This window comes from Apteryx mantelli, chromosome 22, assembly GCF_036417845.1.
Source record: "Apteryx mantelli isolate bAptMan1 chromosome 22, bAptMan1.hap1, whole genome shotgun sequence".
NCBI lineage: Eukaryota > Metazoa > Chordata > Aves > Apterygiformes > Apterygidae > Apteryx > Apteryx mantelli.
This window is the reverse complement of record NC_089999.1, coordinates 13,097,441-13,119,272: the sequence shown is the minus strand read 5'-3', so window position 1 is coordinate 13,119,272 and position 21,832 is coordinate 13,097,441. Positions and strand designations below refer to the sequence as shown.

Here is a 21,832-nt window from a genome sequence, read left to right as displayed (position 1 = left end):
ACTTGTTTGTTTCAGAGGGGGACTGCAAGGATGTCTCTGTCTCCGACTGACTGATAGACTAAGCTTGTGTACCACTCTTGTTCCCTTCTTACCTCAGTACTGTTATGGGTGCATGGCTCTCTAGATAAGATATTGGCAGTTGGTCAGATCTTTTTCTCTGCTTTTTTCAATGTATGTTTCTTTTACTTCCATGACTTCTTTTTGTTATGGATTCTTCTTTGCTTAAGTGATCCTCTTCTGGAGGATAGGAATAGATATCCCAGCTCCAAGAGTGTCAGGCACTGTGGAAGCCATTGTAGCAAATCTGGAGAGAGAAGAAGAAAAAAAAGTAGTCTAGGACATAGATCTTTTTAAGGTGAAAGGCAAACAGAGATATTTCATTAGAGATGGTAGGCTGGAGTGTAGCTGGTGGTGGTGGAAAATAATCTGTTGTTCTTCTAGTAAAAAGGTATGTTTCTCTCTCTGTCTCTCTCACTCACATCTTTCTACCCTGAATTCCTCCAGGTTAAGCCTGAGTCTCCATTCAAAAGTGAAAACTAGAGGAAAGAAGTGGGATTCTCCCTGCTGGTGCCATGTAGGAGGGTTGGTGACGCTTACTGTGGTGTTTGTGTTTCCAGGCTGAGCTGCACACGGGTGCCTTGCCGCAGATCCAGAGCACAGCACTTCGAGGCGAGAAACTCCATCGCGTTTTCCATTATGTCCTAGATAACCTGGTCAATGTGATGAATGGATACTGCCTGCCAGAGCCCTACTTCAGCAGCAAGGTACTGGTTACTTACTGTTTCAGAGGGAAAGCAAATATTCTTCCTGTACAAGATAAGATCAGCCAATTTGCATGTCAAAGCCAGAGGTCCAGGAATCAGGGCTGGAGGCTATATTGCCCTGCTAGTACCAGCTGGTCTCAGTTTTCTTTCTCAGATTTGCTCACAGTCAGTCTCACCAGGGAGTAAAATGGGAGAGTCCCACCTGTGACGCCCAAAACAAAGCCAAAGACAAGGAGTTAAATTCAACCTTTACTGCTTGTGCCTGCAGCCTTGTAGGTGTGAGCTGTCTCCATAGCCAGCTGTGGAAGAAGTGCTGGAGGAAGCAGAAAAGAATGTGGATGACTGAGCCAGTTGTTGGTGAAGGATGACACAGCAGCTTTGACATCTACCACAACCCTCTCTTCTAGTCTCCAGACTAGTTGCATGAGCAACAGTGTTAAAGAAGGCCTCACTGAATTGCCTTTCCTTTTTCTCTTCTTGCTGCTTATTCTTTCCTCATACTTGTCTTTACACCAACTTGTCTCTAGGTGAAAGGCTGGGTTGAGCGACTCATGAAGACACTGAGAGATCCATCTTTGCCTCTTCTGGAACTTCAGGACATCATGACCAGTGTTTCTGGACGAATACCGCCCAATGTGGAGAAGTCCATCAAGAAGGAGATGGCCCAGTATGCTAGCAACATCACATCAGTCCTTTGCCAATTTCCCAGCCAACAGGTGATCAACCACACTTACATAGAGGAAGAAAAATTGGATTGTGTTGGGGCAGAGAGAAAGAAGACTCCTTTAAATTATCTGGAGATTAGTTGAACCTGAAAGGTGCATTTGACCCCTGGATCTTCATGATGAAAGATGCTTGCCTATATCACTTGAGCTTAAATATTTACCTTCTGTATCTGTGGTGCAGGGTATGTGTTCCCTGTTCAGTATAGCTTTAAACAAGCTAGCTTGGGAATTAGAAGCAGTTTAATCATAGCATTGTAGTGCCTTGTGGGCATTTATTTACTTGCTTTTGGTTGGTGCATATGCTGCAGTGATATTTGCAGAGTCAACATAACCTTAAAAAAGAGTGGTTGCAACAAAGGGAGGCCTGATCAGGTTCCAAGATTGTTAGATGTTCTCTAATTCAACAGAGTGTTTCTGAATAGAAAGCAAGAATGATTGATTGGGAAGAGACCTGTCATCCATATTGTTGCATGTTGTGAAGGACCACTCTTTCCTTCCCTTAAAGTTGTTTCTGGATCAGTTCCAGCATTTTGCATGTGCTGATGGCTATAAGACATTAGAAGATTATTTCCCTAATATATGATATGGTGCATCAAGTTTTGTGGTTTTGTCAGGTGACTGCCTTCCGTAACAGTTTGACTTTAGCCTTTTTTGGAGTTTGCTGGAACTCTGCTCTGGTCTGTCTGGAAGCCCTCATCTGTGGGTGTGGTTGGCAAGATCTTTCCATCCAGGACTGAAACTGTCATGTGACTGTTCTCTTTCAGATTGCCAATATCTTGGATAGCCATGCAGCCACTTTAAACCGCAAATCAGAGCGTGAGGTCTTCTTTATGAACACCCAGAGCATTGTGCAGCTTGTACAGAGGTGAGCAGTTTTCAGGGGGGGTCCCATAATTCCTTTTGTGTCTTTTTTTTTTTTCCCCCTCTCTCTCTCTCTCTCTCTCTCTCTCTTTCTCTCTCTCTCTCTCCCTTCTGCCTGAAAGACCCAAGGGTGCTTGCTTTGGGTAGACCAGTTTTGTCACACTCGAACTCTAAACCACTGGGAATAAACCTGCATACCTCCTTCAGAGAAGTCAGCAGTGAAGGGGGGCCATATGTATGTGGCTCATGGAATTGCCTGTCCTTGCTGCATGTGTGAAGTACAGGTACAGATCCTTCCTCTTTTTCCCCTTTGCCTTATGAAATACAGATTTAACTTCTGTCCTGATACTGATCCCATGTTGGCCATTTCATCGAGCAGCTGGTGTGTATCACTCCTCTCAGCTTTTAGAGTTTTGAATATTTTGGGAAGAACAAGAATGTTTTGCTGCAAAACATTTGCCATGCTGACCCACATTAGTAATGGCAGAGGTTATGTATTCGCTGTGGTTGCAGGGGTTGTCCAGTGGTTTTCAGAATCGGGTGCACTTGTGTCCATAGGCAAGCAGGCTCCTCCTGCCACTCATGTTGAGTGTTATTCACTTGCAGGTCTTCAGAAGCAGGACAGTGACAGTTGCACTCAATGCTAGGTTTGACCTATTTGCTTCTGCAGGTACCGGAGTGGTATTCGGGGTCACATGAAAGCAGTGGTGATGGATCTGCTCCGTCAGTATCTAAAGGTGGAGACTCAGTTTCAGCATGGTAAGTGACTAAGTACATCACGCGTTCGATTTCTGAAAGAACCACTCTTGGTCCCGAAGGTCCACGTGAACCCCCTTCAAGCAAGATTAGGCCACCTTTATGGTGAGGCTAAGCCACGCAGGTTTTTTTTAAAGGGCTACTCAGTCCAATCCTTTTTCTGGTAGAGGAGTTGGTGTCCAATTTGAGCTTTCATGGTAAGAATGCTCAGAATACTTGTGTGTCATTGGTTTGAACCAGCAGATGACAAACTCAACCCAAAAGTTGCCTGTTCTGCAGTTTGTCCACTGTTGGTATATCTCTCTTCTTTCACATCCTGTGCCCTCTTGTCCGCAGTTTAAATCTCTTAATATGACTCTGATTCCTTTTTAGTCTGGGAATGCTCCTTTTCTCTGTAAATCCTTGAAAGAATAGCTACTATGTGAGTTCCTGATAACCTTCCTGTTCCTTATATCTTGTAGCGAGGTCTAAGTTTGGGACATGTTCTGCCTGTATCACTACACTGGGTTTTTAAAATTACTTCAAATTCTGTAAGCGAGGACTTCTGTATGACCTGGAGTTAAAAGACAGTATCACTGCATTATGTTTTTCTTTGTGCTGCAGTTTCTAGTGTGTTACTGAGCTCTTTAAGGCTTAGCCAGACTATTTGCTCTTTGCATGTTCTAGATCACAGATGAAGCTGTTCTCCTTTGCTTTCCTTTACTTTGACTCTGTCAGCAGTGGCTCACAGCTAAAGAGTTCTCCATCTTACATGTTCTACGTATAAAAGCTTCCTATTTGAACCTTGATTTTTATATGCTGATTTCTGAGCATCTGAAGAAAAATTTGAATCAGAAAAACTGTTTAAATTTATCCTACTACTTGTTTAGTTCTACCTTGCCTGCTTATTGAATTCTGTAGTAAGAAAATCAAGTGCAATTAAAAAAAAAAATCACTGAGTTAATTGCAACTGCTGTAAAATACGAGGAAACTTTTCAGTGTTCATAAAAACAAGGCTCAGACCTCAGCCTGAAAGTGAGAATTGAAATAAATGCATTGCACTGCTGTGTGCAGGCACAAGATGGCAATGAATCACTAGCTAATTCTGAGGTTCTAATTCATACAGGTAATTCAGATTCTGCTCTACTTCTCTTTCCTTCTGTCCCTATACATGCACCAGTGTAATAGTACTGCAGATTCATTTCCACTTCAATTTGTTGGTAGCAGAGGATGGTGCAGGTCTTTTTGCTATTGTTTTTTTCTGGTTGTCATTTGAATGAAAGAGACTGTGCTCACCACTCCTCTTTCTGTATTGTTAACAAAGGAGCTGTCTGGCATTGGAACTGTTAAAAGTGAATAACAGGAGGATTCTTAAATCAAAATTTGTCAGGGGAGGGGGCCACAGGGGGCAATGCTTCTATCCCAGAATTGATTATGTGAATCATGCAAAGTAGATTGTCAACAAATGTGTGTGTTAGTTTAAAAAAAAAAAAAAAAAAAAAAGTCCAGTCACAGGCATTGCATGACACTCAGGTGTGGAGTTTGAAATGTGTATTTCTGATTGCAGGTCACTATGACAAGTGTGTCTTTGCCCTTCGGGAAGAGAATAAAAGTGATATGAATGCTGTTTTGAACTACATCTTCTCACATGCTCAGGTCACCAAGAAGAACCTGCTTGTTACCATGCTCATTGTAAGTTGTCTATTGGTACTCTAGAAATTTGCTTCTCCATGTAGATGTATGATTGATGCTTTGAAAGGTACCAAACTGACAGCTTTTGGCCTTAGAGATGTTAGTCTTCTAGCTGCAGAAGCAGCAGTGTGGAGTTTCTTGTTAGGGCACCTAAGCCCTGTGTTAGAGGGGACCCAGAACATACTGTTCAGCTCGGTTTTTGTGCACCTTCTGGTTCATGGCTGCCCTGCATTGATTGCCTATTGGATTGCCGTGAAGGCTAATTATGCAAGTGATTTGTGAATGTCTGTGGGGAAATGAGAATGCTGACTTAACTCTTACATTGGGAGGGTGCTAAAGGCTGACTTCTAGACCCTGGGCTGTGTCTCTATACTTGTTTTATTTTGCTTCTTAGTCTTCAGGGGTTGCAGAGAGATCCTATCTTTAGCTCATGATACTCAAACGGGAGTTGCTTTGTTGGAAGGTAAAATAATATGCTACCAGCACAAAAAGCAGGTGTTTTTTTGTGGTAATAATGCTATAATACCAACATTTTTATGATCCCTCATTATTAATCAAGGGTGGGTTCCTGACAGTGAATGGCCAGCTCATATGGAGATCATTCAGGGGTTTTACCTGCTCTTCCTTGATGAGCCCTGGCCTGGTCCATAGGCTCAGCAGTTGCTCTCTTAGCCTCTCCGTGGCGCTAAGCTCAGAAAGCCTCTTCTTCGGTCTGCAGTGGTGTTTTCTGACCGGCTGTACACCGGGCTGCACGATGGAGTCTGTGCAGGACTCGACCTCTCAGCTCAAGGTGGTCCCTCCAGATCAGGCTCTCCAGGGTGCTTGCAAAGGGAGGAGGAATCTCTTGGATTCAGATTTCTCTTGGTCAGTCCTAGATTCCACCATACAAACACAAAGTAATCCTGATGCCAGGACCTGCCATCCACCTCACTACCTTTTTATGTTTTTCTGTCTTGTTACTCTGTGCAGAATCTCAGTTCTCATTCACTTCAGCTCCTCTGTAATAGCTAAACGCCACAATATTTTACATTTCTACCAAAAATAAGTAAAAAGCCAAGGGTCAAGTCCTGTCTCTTCTTTTTCCTGCTTCTAAATGATTAAAAAAACCCAAAAAACAAAAAAAAAACCCCAAACCACCTGAAAACCCTCAAAAACCTGTCCCACATAACACTTTGAAGCAGATTGAATGCCCGCCTTCCTTGAGGCAGGAAGAATTTAGATACCATGTGACTTTCAGCACAGACTAGTTAGGTATCCTGCTTTTCATGAAGCAAATTACAACACTACCTTTCTCCCTCTCTCTCTCTCTCTCTCTCTTCCCCTCCTGCCCCCCCCAAAGATAATGTGCTCTGTCACTACCAAAACCAGAAGCAAAGTAGCCATCCACAAGGTAACTCCTAAAAGCATAAAAAAGGGGTCATAATTACCCTAGACTGAGGCTGGCTTTCTTAAATTCTAATTGGTAAGATATAAGGACCCTGGCATTCTTTCTTTCTGGCTCTCTATTTTTTTTTTCTTTTCCTTTTTTTCTTTTTGGTGTGTGGTGGTGATTGTAAGTAACGCTTGCCTTAAGAATCTCATTATTTGAACACGGAGCCATATTTCCTCTGAGAATTCTGGAGTAGCTTTGAGCCGGGGCTGTTCATTTCTCAAGTAATCATGCTGGCGTGATGGAGAGAGAAAATGGCAGCTGTTCGCAGCTCAGGCCTTCAATTTTCTTCAGAGTCCAGTCACTCAAGTGTGTAATTACACGGGGGTACTGGGGAGGCGTTGGGCCTTGTCAAAGAGCTGGTTTGAGGCTTTGCTCGCTGCCTTTGCCAATCAGCGCAGGCAAAAGCCAGCGCAGCGCCAGCTACCTGCTTTATTTTGTTGTTGTCATCCTGATTATTTTCTTGCTAAGATGGGACTGAAACTTTTTGTCTGTGGGGTTTTTTTTTGTTCCCCCCCCCCGGCCTGTGCAAGCCGTGTCTTAGAGGTAGAGTCTTGCTGCATCTTCGCATTGGTTAGTAAAAAGCCCGTCGGGGAGAGCGAGGGGCATTGCTGGGAGGCAGGAAAAACCACGACAAAAAAGGTGATCCGAGTTTTCCTTCCTCTCTTCTCTATGTGCTCTTTCTTCCCCTCTCCTCTCCCTCCCGCTGCCTGTTGCACTCCTCTCAAGGAAAGGCCAGCAGCCCAATTCGCTGGTACTTAAATGCACTAGAGCCGATCCCACCTTGGCAGAAAGGGCAGGAGAGCTCCTCGGCAGCGTGGCGCCGGCTGCGGCCGCTCCGGCCATCGCGTCTGGCGTCTGGCGAGCGGCAGCTTGCCCCCGTGCCGGCGGGAATGCAGGGATTGCTGATACGAGCGGGCACCTGAGGCTTAGGTGGGTGATCTACCTGTGACCACAGCGTTGTCTACGGCAAAGCTGGGAATTGTGGTCTGCTGGATTACAGGTCACTCCGTTAACCAAAAGACCATCGTTCCTCGTTCTTCTGACTCGCGTTACTCTTCGCATCTTAGCGGCCATGTGGCACGTTTGGTAATCGTGGCGAAGGCTGTGGCGTTTTATGGGTAGCCAGTTTATTTATGTGGGATGGTTAAGTTTGTCCTCCAAGGGCAAACGTCATGTCAAAATACCTTGATGCTTATGTTGCCGTTATTGATGTATCCCTAGGAATCCATTATTAACAAAGGGCTCTGAGGATGGTTTTAGTAATGGTGTGATGCTGCCATCATTCACTTTTTTAGCTAGCAGGCGTTTAAGGCAGGATGGAACTACTTCATCCTTCATGTATTTGTTGAAATATTGTGTGATTTGAAGTTGTATATTCATTTTATGTAGTTAACTGGCTGTTGTACGCACAACCTAACCTTAAGTGGACAGAATCCATTGAGTTTAATGGCATGGCAGATGTCCTGTGTACCTGTCACTCTTGTTACCTTGCAATATTACAACACCTAGGAATTCGTATTTCAAATACAGTGCAGGCAGTGCTTGAATTGTTCGCTGTTATTAAATTCACACACTGATCTGGAATGGGTAGATTTATAGGACTTTTTTTTGGAAACGATCATTGTAATGTTTGCCTGGCCCAAGCCTGGTTAGCGGGAGGCAACAATCTAAGGGTTAGTAGCCTAGGGGTGTGGGTGGGTTTGGGTTTCTTGTTGTTGTTGTTGTTGTTTTTTAATGATTTGATTTTGGTCTCTGTCACTGAGTGGTGGTGTATGTTGTCATTCCGAGAGACGGCATAATGCTTGAGTGGGGTCAGAAGGAAAGAGGTCAAGAACAGCATGGGGGAAAAGCTGTTTAGGTTTGGAATTGCATGTGGTATAAGCTGTTATTTATTAGTCAGTCTATGGGACTTGTATTATTTGTTTCTTGCTTTATTTTCTGTGGCTGCTTATCAATCTAACCTGCTGCACAGAGGTTTTCCCTTTTTTCTTTTATATTTCTTGGATCTTCAGAGGGCCTTTTCTGGCCTGCACATGTTTAAAATTCCTTTAAAACTTCAAGGCACCATCTCTTTCCTGTACCAAATCCCTGTTTCGTCCCTCATTTGCCTCCTATGATTCATTTGCTATGGGAAAAGCTGTCAGTGCTGCATAGAAGAAACACATTAGAGGCTCCTAGAGGGTTACCAGCTTTGGGAGTGGGAGGGAGCCATCTCACAAGCCACTGCGAGTAGTTGAAGACCATGGGATTATTCATGGGAATTGAAACTATTCTTGGAAGAAAGTGTGCACGAGAGTACACCTCCTCTGTTCAGAAAACAAAACAGATTTCTTTACTGTTACCATTTTTTTCAATGGCTGAATTCAAGAGTTTCGAAACAGCATTAATGCTGACATTTGTGCTTTTCAGTTTTATTGTTTGTTCCAGCCAATTTAGAGAGTAAAACAAGCTAGTGAACTTCCTCCGAGCCAGAACACTCTGACCAGAAGAAATGTTACGGAGGCCACTCCTGTGCTGTGGCAGGAACCACATTTGATCATTTATGCTTTTAGTTAGTTTTGCTTAGCAGTGTTTGAGGAATGACAGGTTCTTGTGCTTTCTGGTGTTGCTAAAGATGTGCAAAGCATGTGGTTGTTTGGTAGTTGGGGGGGGTGGTTGGTGGTTTTTTTCGTTTTTGTTTTTTGTTTCTGTTTAGAGATTCTCCCAGCAGTTAAATTCATTCTGTTTGGTCATCTTTCACAGTGCAAGTCTGCTGATCTTTGCATGCTACACAAGCCATTTCACTACAGTTAAATGCTCTTTGAATTTTGCATTGTTGCTAGGTAAGACTTTCTGGTACAAAGCTGAAATTGGGTAACGGGAGAATGTCTTACAAGTCAGTATTTCTCATTATGTGTTTGGATGCCAAAACATGTGCTGCAGGTAAGAAAATGATTGGTGTTGCCAGTCCCTTCTTTCCTCTCTGGCTCTTTAACATTTTTTTTACATGCATAAAATTATTGAAAGCCTCATACTTGGACCCTTGACCACACAGAATTACAGAATATTTTAGACAGGTACCTCTAGAGGGCATCCAGTACCTAACCCAGAGCATATCTATATATTTCATTTTAAACCCCTTTGCAGGAGAAGAGAAGATGGTTTTCTTCTGTTTTAAGCATTTCCAGTTCTTTTTATTTTTAGGACCAGCTATGTGGCCGTGACCCCACCTTGACAGATGAGCTGATTAATATTCTGACAGAGCTGACCCAGCTCAGCAAGACAACCAATGCTAAAGTGGCCCTGCGAGCACGGCAGGTAAGGGAGCAATTTTAGCAATCAAAGCGGATCCCTGTTAGAGACAGACTGCCGTTGCTGATCAGATCGATATCAGGACTGCTCCCACTTGGAGCTTGCTATTTTGGAAAGTCTGTATCTCGTGATGTTTGTTTTGATTACTATGCAAATGTGAAGAGCAGAATACTGTGAGCAGCCCATTAGCTGTGAAGATGATTAACCAGTGATTAACCATTGTGACGGTTTAACCAGGGCTGAAGTGGCTTCTTAATCACTGTACATTTTGAAGTTAAGATTATATTCTTCTGTCCCTGCTCCCCCAAAAAGCTTTGTCTGGCTCAAAAGGGAATTAATTGAGGGTAGTCTATGATTTATGCGATAGAGGGAGTCAAACTACATGGACGCTGAGGTCCCTTCTGGCTTTATAATCCGTGAACCCTACAAGCACAAGCGTAGGCTGCCTAGACTGCTCAGGTAGCTGTACAGTAGCCAACCAGGGCTCATCAGCTACCCTGCAATTGCAAATCAGCGTGTGCAGAGAACAGGGAGGGAAGTGTAGACAAGAACCAGATGTTCCTTTGCAATTCCTAAGGAATTATTGCAAATAATTTGTTGGTCTTTTGGGGGCTTTCTTCTGGCTTTTGAGTTACTTTTGTTAATTTGTTTTTAACCCTAAAATAATTGGAAAAAAGCTCTTGATACTGTCATTTCCAAGAGTCTAGTACAGATGGTAATTTGAATGTCAGACATCCACCTGGATATCATTGCGAGCTTCCTCTTTAGTGGTTTGTCTGTAGTCAGGAAGGAGTGAGAGGGCATAATTGTTTCATGATAATGTTAACCCTGAAGTCTGATCACTCATCTCACTCCGCAGTCCCGATCTCCATTCTAAAAGTCTTCAGCAGGGAAGCTGACACTTTGGGGATCTCTCCTTTTATTTCAGTGCCTGAGTATTGAAAACGAAGGGGGTGTTTGAAGCTGCTCAGTGACCTTATGTTTCCTTCAGGATTGTGTCTGTGTCCTTGAACCATTCAGAGTTATTGAACCTCTCAGCAGCATGCTGAGGATGGTGCTGCAGTCCTGGTGTATGTCTTTATGTTGCTCTTCATTTTCCCCTGCAAGCTGCTTTTCCCCTTCCTACCTCTGTATCCTTCATGTTGGGCACTTCATACGTGGCCCCAGTGGCTCTTGCTTGCTTTGCTCGGAAGCTGTGAAAGGCTGTCTCCACTGCTGGCCTCCCCACAGCTGTTGCCTGCCAGATCTGCTTTCCAATTAACAGCCGGTCAGGCAGTTGCCAGGACTAGCAGCTCTGCAGTGCTAAATCACATGCACTGATGGAACTTGATTGAAGCTGTTCCTTTTCTCCATGGGGAATGGCCAATAACACAAACCAAGCAGATACGCAAATGAGACTGGTTGAGGGAGGGGAGTTTGCAGCATCAGCCAGGTGCCACTGAATTCACAGGGGAAACCAGTTACCTCTTCTAGGGATGGAGCTTGCTGCCTTGGAGTTGCACCCTCCTACTGATGGCCCAGCATAGCTCCTTTCACTGACACACTTTGCATTTGCTATTTACCAGGTTCTCATTGCTTCCCATTTGCCATCCTACGAGCTGCGTCACAACCAGGTGGAATCCATCTTCTTGTCTGCCATTGACATGTATGGACACCAGTTCTGCATTGAGAACCTGCAGGTATCTACCAAACTCTTCTCCTTGTTTCCATGCTTTCTTCTCACTTAGCTTAAGGTTTCTGCTTTAAATCTCACCCAAAGTCCCAGGGTCATTGGGGCTTTAAATTGTATTGGTCTTGTTTCTACCTTCCCCCTCATTTTTTGCTTTCATTATTACACTGATATCAGAAGAGTAATGCACCTGCAGTGCTCCAAAATTTGAATCTTTTGCTTGCTTGTGCTTAATGGACTCAGATAAGGTTTGCCTCTCTTGACTGCTGTCTTCTGCTGCAGCTTTCCCTTCAAGCACATGGTGGTGCTTTAATGAGGTGTCTGAACATCTGCTCTAAAAAGAATACTTGCTTTCACCAAAAGCCTCAAAGAGTCTGCAGACTGGGATTACTTTATTTATTTATTTATTTATTTATTTATTTTTGTGAGTAGATGGTCCTGTTTAGATCAGACTGCAGTCACAACATAGGGACAGGTTATACCCACTGTTGATCTGGCAGTGATCTTGCAAAGGATCAGCAGAGTAGGGTCACAAGTCCTTTTTTTTTTTCTTTCTTTCTTTCTTTCTTTTTTTTTTTCTTTGAATCCTGGTGACCAAAGGCTTAATTGTGATGTGTATTAAATTGATGAATTTTTACAATCAATGTAAAGGCTGACTTAAAGTATTGGGGAAGTATGAGCTGGCTTCTCTTCTGATAAATAGGCAGAGAACTTGGACTGAGAGTTGCCAGGGCTTTTGTTTTGCTGTATGTGTCCAGCATTTAGTGTGAAAAGGTACTAATCCTTGATGGAAAAGCACAGAAATTAGAACTAGTCAGAAAGCAGAATAAAAAAATGATGTGAAAACAGTATTTTCTCAGAGGCTTTTGTTTTGACTTCATTTGGGGTTTTTGCTTTTTTGCCTGATCCTGATTACAAGACGGGGAGTTCTCTTTTAAAACTCTGCTTTATGCAATCTCTTCTAGAAACTCATTTTGTCTGAGACATCCATCTTTGATGTGCTACCCAACTTCTTCTACCACAGTAACCAGGTGGTAAGAATGGCAGCTTTGGAGGTAAGTTTATTCCCGCTGTAAAAGGAAAAGCTTTTCACTTCTGTATATTTTTTTTTCATTTTTGTTTGTGCTATAATCACTCTTACCTTGCAAGCTTAAGAGAGCTATAGGTGTAGTGTGGAATTGTATACAAGCACTTGTAATCTAGCATTTAACACCATTAACGTTCGTAATTGGCTAAAATTTCAGATACAAATCATCTTCTCTGCTTAAAGCAGATTTGCATGGTTGAAAGGATTGAGGGTGAAGCTACTATCACAGAATATGGTCAGCCCACCCTGTGCCTTGTGGTGATGCTTGTATCCTGCCAGACTGGCCCTTCTCAAATAACAGTACTTAAGTTCTTCTGTTTGAATTAGAGTTCAATCTGTATACTAATTTGGAGGCATCTGTTTGTTTTTTAATATTTTTGAGTTCTCCAGTGTATCATTTGTTGTCTTTCTCTTTTTCCGCTTCCTCAGCACAGCTAAGCTGATTGAGTTTCTCTTTAAACAGGTATATGTTCGAAGGGCATACATTGCCTATGAGTTAAACAGTGTTCAGCATCGCCAGCTGAAGGATAACACTTGCGTGGTGGAGTTCCAGTTCATGCTACCTACCTCCCATCCAAACAGGTCAGATCATGTATTCAGGTGCCTTTGGAGTTGGAGGTTTTATGAGGGGCTGCTGCTTATCTCAGCAGAGAAAACTTGCAATAGAATTGGTGGAAAAAGGGAGAGTTCCAGTGCCTCAAAAAAGCACAAGTTAATTAAGATAAAACCCTACATTACTCAGTTCCTCCTCTTAAGTTATTTAAAACCTCAGGAGCTATGTAGAGTAGTTTCCACAATTTGGCTTCATTTAAATACGATCCAGTTTTCATATATTTTCAAATCTTAAGTTCAGTTTGTTTAGCGTCTTTCTTCTATAATTACAGTTCTAGCTGAATCCTGAGCCTTCCAAAAGGTGTAATTCCAGATAGATTATTCAATTTCTAGAAATTTTAATAAAGAACAGTCAAACAATTTCTTCCTCCTTCCTGCAGTACTCCCCTGCCAGCCCTTTTTAACTGTTTGCGATCCGCTATACGTTCAAAACTGGCTTTACTGGAGAAACTGAAATCTTTTATAGCATGATAAGGACTAGCAGCCTTTGGTTTTTTTGATTGGGGATGCCAAGATGCATGTGTAAATGTATTTGATATAGAAATGTAACAGGTGAAATACTTTGGTTTTCAGTCAGTATTTTTCATAATATATTTTTCATGGTTGCTGAAACCTAAAGTTGCAACCAAAGCATCAACTATTCACTGCCATGTCTTAAAGATGAAGGGTCTCATCTTGCAGTGTGTACTAAAGCCATTAAAAAAAAATCCCTTGATTATCAGAACTTCTTCAGCATCTGTCAGGTTAGTCAGCCTCGGGGGTTCTTCATTTGCACTGAAGGACCTCAGGAAGGTATTTTATTTTTGTCCCAGGCAGTGGAGAGTGTGCTGGAGCCAGAGGCGCAGTGAGTCTCCATGGCCACCGGGTGCCACTGTTGATCTGTGCTGGATTGGCAGTATGGTACTAGTGCTATTTCCCTCCTTTGTTTCCAAACATCCTTTTCCTTTTTTTATTTTTGGTGGGGCTGGGCAACGGGGTCTAGTCTCGCTTCATTGAGAATCCGTAAGTACATTTTATGAAATGGTTTTCAGAATCTGGTTTGCTAGAAATAAATGACTGTCCTCAACAAGCAGTGCAAAGCACTCATGATACAAATGGAACATGCATTTGGTCTCATCTGTTTCCTACATCTCTAGAATATTTGTAAATAATTGCATACTATTTTTAGTACCCCTTTATAATGCTCTTTATCTCCCCATTCTTTCTCCATTTCCCCTCTTTGCTAGTCTCAGTCACCTCTGTTGCTTGGGGGTTATTTGGCCTGCCCATGCTGACCACTGCTCTATTACTGTGCACAAGCTTAATTGGACAAGGTCAGCTGGAAGATGAGAATTGTTACCTGCTTGGGGGAGAGTTGCTTTGTTCTGAAATTTCCTTTCCCCATTACACTGAATTTGCTGGAGCAACGTTCTGAAGCTCGGTTCCGCTTCTCAACCACTGGCATTGCTGATGGTTGAATGAAAATGCATCACAGTCCTTGTGCAGAGGCAAGCAGACTTGGGGACAAATTCGCTGCTTACATAGGCAGGTTCAGTTCCTTTGAGTTGCACCTCCGTATGTTAGTGATGAATTTTGCTCCTGTTGCTTAATGCAGCTTCTCGCAGTGTATACCTACTTGTGCAGCTATTGTGTGGCCAGGTGCTAAAGCACAGCAGATAACAGGAAATCTAGGGGCTTAAACTAGTGCCAAGTGTGTTGATTTAAGCTATCTGTAAAGGCAGTCCTTATGTTGAGACCAAGACACAGAGCACTGAAATCTCGAAACTGTCTCTGACATTGTCTTGCTTAAGTCTTCTTTGTTGTCTTTGGCTGTGTTCTGTGTGCATTGTATGTTTTTCTGTATCTAATGCAGCATGAACTTTTACACTGAAAAGCTAAAAATGCATTCCCAGGACAAACCTCAAAGCCAAAGCATCCCAGCTGGTGCAGCAAAATGTCACTTGAGGCTCTGTAGGCTTGGGCTCCAGTGAACCAGAAGGGGAATCCAGAGAGCCCTAAGACAGCATTCTTTTTTCCAAGCTTGTGTTAGTTATATGATGCCACAAAGTTTTCAGCATTTGATCAAATATTTTAAAGTCCTGGTCCCTTTTGTATCTGATTTCTGTGAACTTCTAAGAGCCTGAATTTTACTGGAGCAAATATTAATGTAGAGAAAATTGCAAACCGATAAGGGTTTTGTGTTTGTGGAATCTTTAAATTCTCTGTCATTGGTATTTAACTCTGATATGCCCTGCTTCTGGTCTGACTAGTCACAGCTAGGCACTCAGACTTTGTAATTTGGCCACTGAATGGTTTCCATCAACTGCCCACAATAAAGCTTTACATGGAGTCAGGGAGGAAGCAAAAACTGTTAAATCTGAATAACAAAGTTATGGAAATGAAACCTGCTTCTGGTGGGTTTGTGGGCAGAACACTGTTTTGAGAATTAGTTGTTTAAATTAACAGAAAACACCCTGTCTTAAGAATCCCTACTGATCTTGATTACAAGGATAAGGCACAGGGAGAAAAAGCTCTTATAATTAAAACCATAGAGGGCTTTATAGATCAAAACCAGCACTCCTTACTGCCCAGTGGAAACCAGATGAGGAGTACGGTGTAACCATCTGCTGCCTTTTGCAGTAAATGAAGTCTCCAAGCCCTCTCCAAGCAGAGGGCGTTGGTAATCCGATCTGGAGGAAGTGGTACAAGGGTATCTAGGGGATGCTGATGGCTGCGTTCTGCAGCAGGGTACCGCAAACGAATGCGTGTGTGCAGAGCCCCTTGCATTTGGATAACCTGCCTCTTTCTGTCATCTAGAGTCCTGGTGGGGAAAGATGTGAGACAGAAATGAGCCCCGTTCTGAGATGTTCTTTGCTTCCCTCGGGTTCAGACTGCCCTGCCAAGATGGGAAGCTGGTGGAATATTGACTGGCATTTAGAGAGTTCAGCTCCCTTTGTGGGGACGGCAGGCCAGGTGGAAGCCACTGAAAGGCCTTTCTTAGGTGTTCAGCACATGAAACATTGCTTGCCTTTTCTTAGCTTAAAATCTTCTGTTCAAAGAAACATTGTGTCTAGTATGGGCTGAAGGAGAGGGAGTTATAGTGCTTTTTCAACAGAAGTTCTTTCTAATAATTCCCCCTTTCCTTCTCTTGTGCCCTCAGACAACCATTCTTATGTCTGAAGCTGTAAGGATTAAATTAAACTTGGACGTTGTCTGCTGCAGCCTGTTTTTGGAACCCGCTGCAGAATCATGCTGTGGCAGTGTTCCTACTAAAGCATCCCGTTTTTTCCAACTCACGACGTTGCCCCAGCCAGGCTGTTTAGCTGCTCTCTTGGTCTTTCCTTCCCCGGTAACAGCTGTGCTGGAGAATGAGGAGGAAAGAACGCAGGGGTAGACTTGTTCCCACAAAACAAGCTGCTGTCAGATGCTGAGGGAATTGCTGACAAGGGTGAGTTAGAGATGCTGGATATGTCTTTATTTTGGAGTACGGCAATGATAACAGAGTTTTTTGCCTCAGATATGCTGAGCTAGATCCCGAGGATGCTGAGCTACAAGGGAAATTGAAGCATAACCCAGCCTCTCGGTTTGCTTACTCTCTGATGCCTTACTCCTGCCTTCCCAACCCATCTGTGCTTTGAGTCCATGCCTTCCTGTTGTCCCACATGCTACCCTTGCCTGACACGTCCAGCCTTGAGACATCCTCCAGAATCTCAAACCAGGAGGTATCATTGGGAGGTGGGAGTGAAGGAATGTTTTAGCGCTGCAGCTTCCCTCTTCCCTCTGGATAACTCTCCAAGCCACCAAAGACTTTAAGAAGTTTTGATAATTGGCTTAGTTATAAAGCAAGTCTTGCTTTTGAAACTTGATAAACCAGTTTTCAAGCACCAGTTAACCCTAGCTGCATTTAGAGTTGGGAGTGCATGCGACTCAAGAAACGTGGACAGATGGGCGGGCAAATGCCTCAGTTGTGCCTAGGTTGAAATTCAGTCTTGGGACTGCATTCTGCTGCCCTTGGTGCTTCCGAGAGTGGGATTTAAGTCTAGTCATTAGTTGCTTTGTATTTCCAAGGGACTCGATCTAAATGTCGTAGTTATCTTGTGTTTGGTTTTTTTATCTGATATCTCCTCTTTCTGTGGTTGTAGATGTTTGTTGACACCCTAGCTGGAATTTGATGTCGCTGATGTCAAGGCTTGAGAGTGGTGCATGATTCCCCTTTTGCTGTCTCCTGATGTTTTATCATCTATGGAGTATTTTGGTGGTTGTTCTTTTTTGTCAGCCTCTTTCTTTGCTTAGAGGTCAAAAACATTTTGAAGGCTGAAAGCCAAATTACATGGTGCTGCTTTCAAACAGTTCTTTTTATGGAAAAATCAGAAACCAAAACTTGCTTTCACTTTGATTGGGGTTTATAGATACCTTCGTATGGGTTCCTTCCTGCTAGGCTGCTTCATCGTTTTACAATGATATATTCATAAGATTTGAATGTCTGACAAAATGGAAGCATTTTCTGTGGATTTAAGCAGTTGCTGAAAAGGCCTCTTGCATCAATCATCAGATTCCTGGTGGTGAATCATCTGTGCTGCTGTGGACTCTAACCGTGCAAGCCTGGAGACCTGAGTGCAGAACTTGCAGTGTACCATTAGGTAGCCTGAGGTCCCCTCCTTGTTGCGGGAGACTGGCTGATATCAGGAGGGAGGAGGGGGAAAATGATTCCAGGACACCTGTAAATCCCTACAGTTTCGTGCTGAGGGTTTGATGTTAATTAGACAGCAGGCAGCAGTAATGTGTTGCAGCTCCCTTGGCTTGCCTGTTTCAGAAAGGGCAGAATCTTCCAACAGAGCAAAGAAGGAGCTGTTGAAGGGGCAGCAAACTGAATGGAACAACGATAATTTTATGCAAATTGGACTTCAGTAGCAGATTCAGCTTGGCTGAATCGCAGGGGGAGCAGAAGAATAAGGAAAGAAAGAGGGAGAGGTGAAACCCAATCAAAATGTATGGTTTGAGGCATGTTTCACAGCCTTCTGTTTAGATTCTTCTGCAGAAATGAAGAAACATAAGAGGAATGCCACTGGTCACAGCCAGTGGAATTGCTCTTTCTCCTGTGGTACTGCTGTTAATAACTACAAGTGGGTTATTCAGCCGACCTCTGCTGATTCCGCTTTGCTGCCTGATTTCAAAAGCTTTGCCCTGTGCTGGCACTCAATCACAGCTTGATATAACCAGTGGCGCTTTGCATGCATTGCCATCATTTTCATAGGGGAGCTCTCTTGCTTAAAAAGAGGAGGAGGAGGAGGGGAAGGGAAGCAAATTCAGATTCAACCAGGAGGTGTAGGAAGGGACTATGGAGGTTTTTGTTTGTTTGAGCAGAAGGAGGAGTAGTCGTAACGCTTAGAGCATGCTGTACTGCCCGCTTAGGTACAGAGCGATCCCTAGTGAGATTCTCTTCCCAAGGTGGGAAGAAGAATGACGCTTTAAAAAAAAAAAAAAAAAAAAGTTCAAAAAGAGAGAGGGAGAAGGACTGGAGCTGATGTGGTGAAGGAGTTTCTGACCCTGGGATCAGCGGTACCGAGCTGGCTGTTGAGAACGCTGTCGGCACGTGCACCATTAGCTGTGAATTTATTCGGCTCCCAGAATTGCGTGCTGCTCCTTTCGCAAACGTTGCCGTAAAGCAGAGCAGAGCAGGCCGGTTTGTAACCAGTGTTTTACGTGTTAGACCTGCTGCAGTCTCTGGGAACCGCAGAGATGCCGCTCAGTGAGTGGGCTGTAATGCCTTTTCACAAGGTCTGGTTGCGCTGGAAGCGTCGAAGCTTTCCCTCTCAGTGCGTTTCAGCGACAGGTGACAATCCAACTCCTGGTGTGAGCAAGTCCTCCCCAGCTCTCATGCCTGTAGATACAGAGCCGGCCCCATAATGTGCAACCTGGCGACTGTTCTTGCCCCGTTCTTTTCTGCAGTCACCAGTCACTGGGTCTTCTGTTCTCCTGGCTGGGGTTCTCGCCACGACCTCTTCAGTGCCACACCGCGTGGCTTGAAAACAACTCCTGGAGCGAGGCAGCAGGGAGCTCCTTTTGAGACAGAATGGGCGATATCTTATGCTGCGATTCTTTCTCTATCTGTTTTCTGAAGCTTTTCAGGGACCGCTACAGAACAAGTGAACTCGGTGCAGGAACAGCCAGTCCTCTCCAGACCGTTTTTTTTTCTAACTGAAGTAGATCACATGCAGCTTTCCCACCATTTGCCAGGCTAAAGAAAATGTGTCAGCTCCCTGCAGCCTTGTGTCCCGCTTAGTCCTAACAACAGGCTTTGCAGCACAGTGTCTCTTCCCACTGATGCCAGATGAAATTAAATCTTTACTGTTGAACAGATATGTTTGTAGCCTGCTTTGTGCTTTCTCCTATATGGCTTGAAGAGATCCTGGGAACTTTTCATGCCTCTACCAATAATGCACCTAACTCATAAACTTGCAGGGAATACGCCTCTCCTGCGACAAAACCACTCCGAGCAGGACCCGATACAGTCGGTGTATGTAGCACTGTGACCATGGGAATACACTGGTCACTAAACACCCAGTAACTCTGGGTCTTGCCTATGGTTAAGGACGATAAGGAAGATCTGTGGCTCGATCTCCTGCAGGTTGCCGAAGGGAAGGGGAGGGGGAATGTCCAGTTACATGCTCCCCGAAGCTTTGCTTTCAATCTTTTCTCATTTGCTAATCTGTTTATACAAGTGTTTTGTGTGCATGTATCTTGTATTTCAATTTAATCTTTACTATTTTGAATGTCAGATCACGGTAATTCTTACATCTCTTTGGAGCAATGTGCCACCTTGTGCTTTAATGAATGTAGCCAGCATGGGCTAGACCTTTCCGTTCCTATGCTAGTGTGCAAGCGTGCCCTTGACCCTCCTGTCTGGCTCCTATGCGCCGTTAAGCCCTGGCCTGCATGCAAAACTGAAGAGTTTTGAATTGATGTTACAAAAGGAACTAAAATTTTCCTGAAGTTAGCCTCAAGTTCTGCTTGTTCTTTTTCGTGCTCAGGGTCTTGAATGCTGAAAATCCAAAGTATTATATGGTGTTTATGTGCTTGTTTGCTTTATTTCTGCATTGTTTTGGGAGCTAGTGTGTGAGCTGCTGCTTAAAGTAGAGGTTTGGCAATGAGGGCTTGGTTCCCTTTGCTGGACCAGATGCGGTTTTCCTGTGTTATGTGTTCACTTTTTGCTTCTGTGCTGTAGTTTGCCCTTCTGAGAGGGGATGCAGACTTCCCTGTCTGGTCTTGCTTGTGAAGCTTGCATGGTGTCTGCAAAGGGCTTGAAGGTGATCTGATGAGAGATGCTGTAGAAATGCAAGGTACCTTGCAAGTAGTGTGTCTTCCTGGGATGTTGTTTGCATGTTATGTGCATGATCTGTGCTCGCTCCCACGGCAGCCATGGCAAGCGAAGTCAGGTGGTGGGTGCCTTCTCAGGGTCACTGGAATTGAATTCTGCCTCTTTCTTGATGGTTAACAGATTTTGTTCAGTAAATTGTAAAGTTGTTGCTGGTCTGTGTATCAGCATGATGATAGTTCTTTATTATGGCTTTCACTAACCAATCTGTAACTAACTGTGGTTGTTTGATTACAGAGGGAACATCCCCACGCTAAACAGGTATGGTACTTGTCATATTTTAAAATTTGAAAAGAAAGATTAGAAAGAAGTAGCCTAATACTTACTGTTTTAACTTGTTTTGTTTTAGTACCCTTATTTTTACTTGGGAAGCTCTCAACCATAACTCTTTCCCCCCTCCCCCTACTGCCTTTGTCTAAAACATGTTTTCAGCTTTTCTTTACCCTTTAAAAGCAGCTTTGCATGTGGCAAGCTTTAAAATTAAATTTGCCAGGTGCCTTAGTTCATCTGTTGTATGATATACAGTGAACTTTAGCAGAACACTGCTTCTTGGGTCTCTCTTTTTTGGAGCTCGATTCCCAGCTGCTGACTCTCGCTAGGGCGTCACAGTGGCAGCGCAGGCGCTGGATGCTGGGCAAGAGCGAACCTGGGCTGCTCGGCTTCCCGCACCTCGCCCGGAACTTGTCGAGGCTGTCTTACCTCCCTCACCCCATAGATGAATCTACATCGCAAACAGCTGACAGCATGTTTTGTTGTGTTTCAGATGCTAATTTTTCCTCCCTTGTCTCAGTTCGAAAGTATTTCTTGTTTTAAATAATACATGAAAAATGTCTGCTGTCTTTCTGTATAGTTATTGTTCTGTGGTATTTTTTGTATTAGTTGTAAGAAATGTACACCAAGGCATGTCCTGAAAACTTTTACTTTTTCAAAATGTGAATACCTGTTATTTATTACTGCTTACAAACCTACGTAGGGAAAAATAGTAAAAATGGGCCTGAAAGTCTCATGGCTCTTAATCAGAGATAATTTGCAGAAACCTAGACTGACTTCAAACGTGAAGAAAGCTATTAATCAAACTGAAGATACTTTAGACTTGTTAGCAGTATACTTAAAACCATATCAAACTGGTTTCCTGTATGTGAAAAGAAGGAAATCTTAGAAAAGCCAGTAAGAAGCAATGCGGACAATCCAGTTTGGTGCTGGTCCCAGTCCTGGGCGGCTGCCGGGAGTGCCACGCACAGCGTTATCGGGCCCTTGATTTGCCTGCTGTGCAGCCGGGGCCTGAGCCGGTAAAGCAGCTGAGCATCTGTTTGACTTTTGCAAGATGTAAATTAAGCCTGTGCTGTGCTGAATCGGTGCCCTGGTTCTTTCCCGTTGCCTTCTGCCTCCTGCTGTGTTACCAGTTGGGGAGGACAGAAACTTTGCCAGCGTCTTCCTAAGCCCATGGGGGAATGAGGCACGTGACAGTAACCTGTTCCCGCGTCACCGAGCGCTGCTGTTGTGCCAGCCAGTCGTTTCTGTCTCTTCAGAGCAAGCTTGAAAGTCTCACTGCGTTGCAGGGAGCTTTTGCAATAGGTCCCTCAGTGAATGAAGATGAGTGTGTAGTTCGG

The 21,832-nt window shown here is 43.7% G+C and overlaps 1 protein-coding gene across 2 annotated transcripts in view; it reads left to right on the top strand.

Annotated features, from left to right (window-relative positions):
- The window catches only part of ACACA (acetyl-CoA carboxylase alpha), a 149,858-nt gene that overhangs the window by 41,135 nt on the left and 86,891 nt on the right, over positions 1–21,832 (top strand). For both annotated transcript variants that reach the window (XM_067309653.1, XM_067309654.1), the window contains exons 21-30: positions 618–764; positions 1,292–1,480; positions 2,254–2,354; positions 3,021–3,109; positions 4,653–4,777; positions 9,393–9,506; positions 11,066–11,179; positions 12,135–12,224; positions 12,720–12,838; positions 20,460–20,483. In XM_067309653.1, the coding sequence (XP_067165754.1) occupies positions 618–764; positions 1,292–1,480; positions 2,254–2,354; positions 3,021–3,109; positions 4,653–4,777; positions 9,393–9,506; positions 11,066–11,179; positions 12,135–12,224; positions 12,720–12,838; positions 20,460–20,483 (1,112 nt within the window). The remainder of the gene's footprint in view (positions 1–617; positions 765–1,291; positions 1,481–2,253; positions 2,355–3,020; positions 3,110–4,652; positions 4,778–9,392; positions 9,507–11,065; positions 11,180–12,134; positions 12,225–12,719; positions 12,839–20,459; positions 20,484–21,832) is intronic.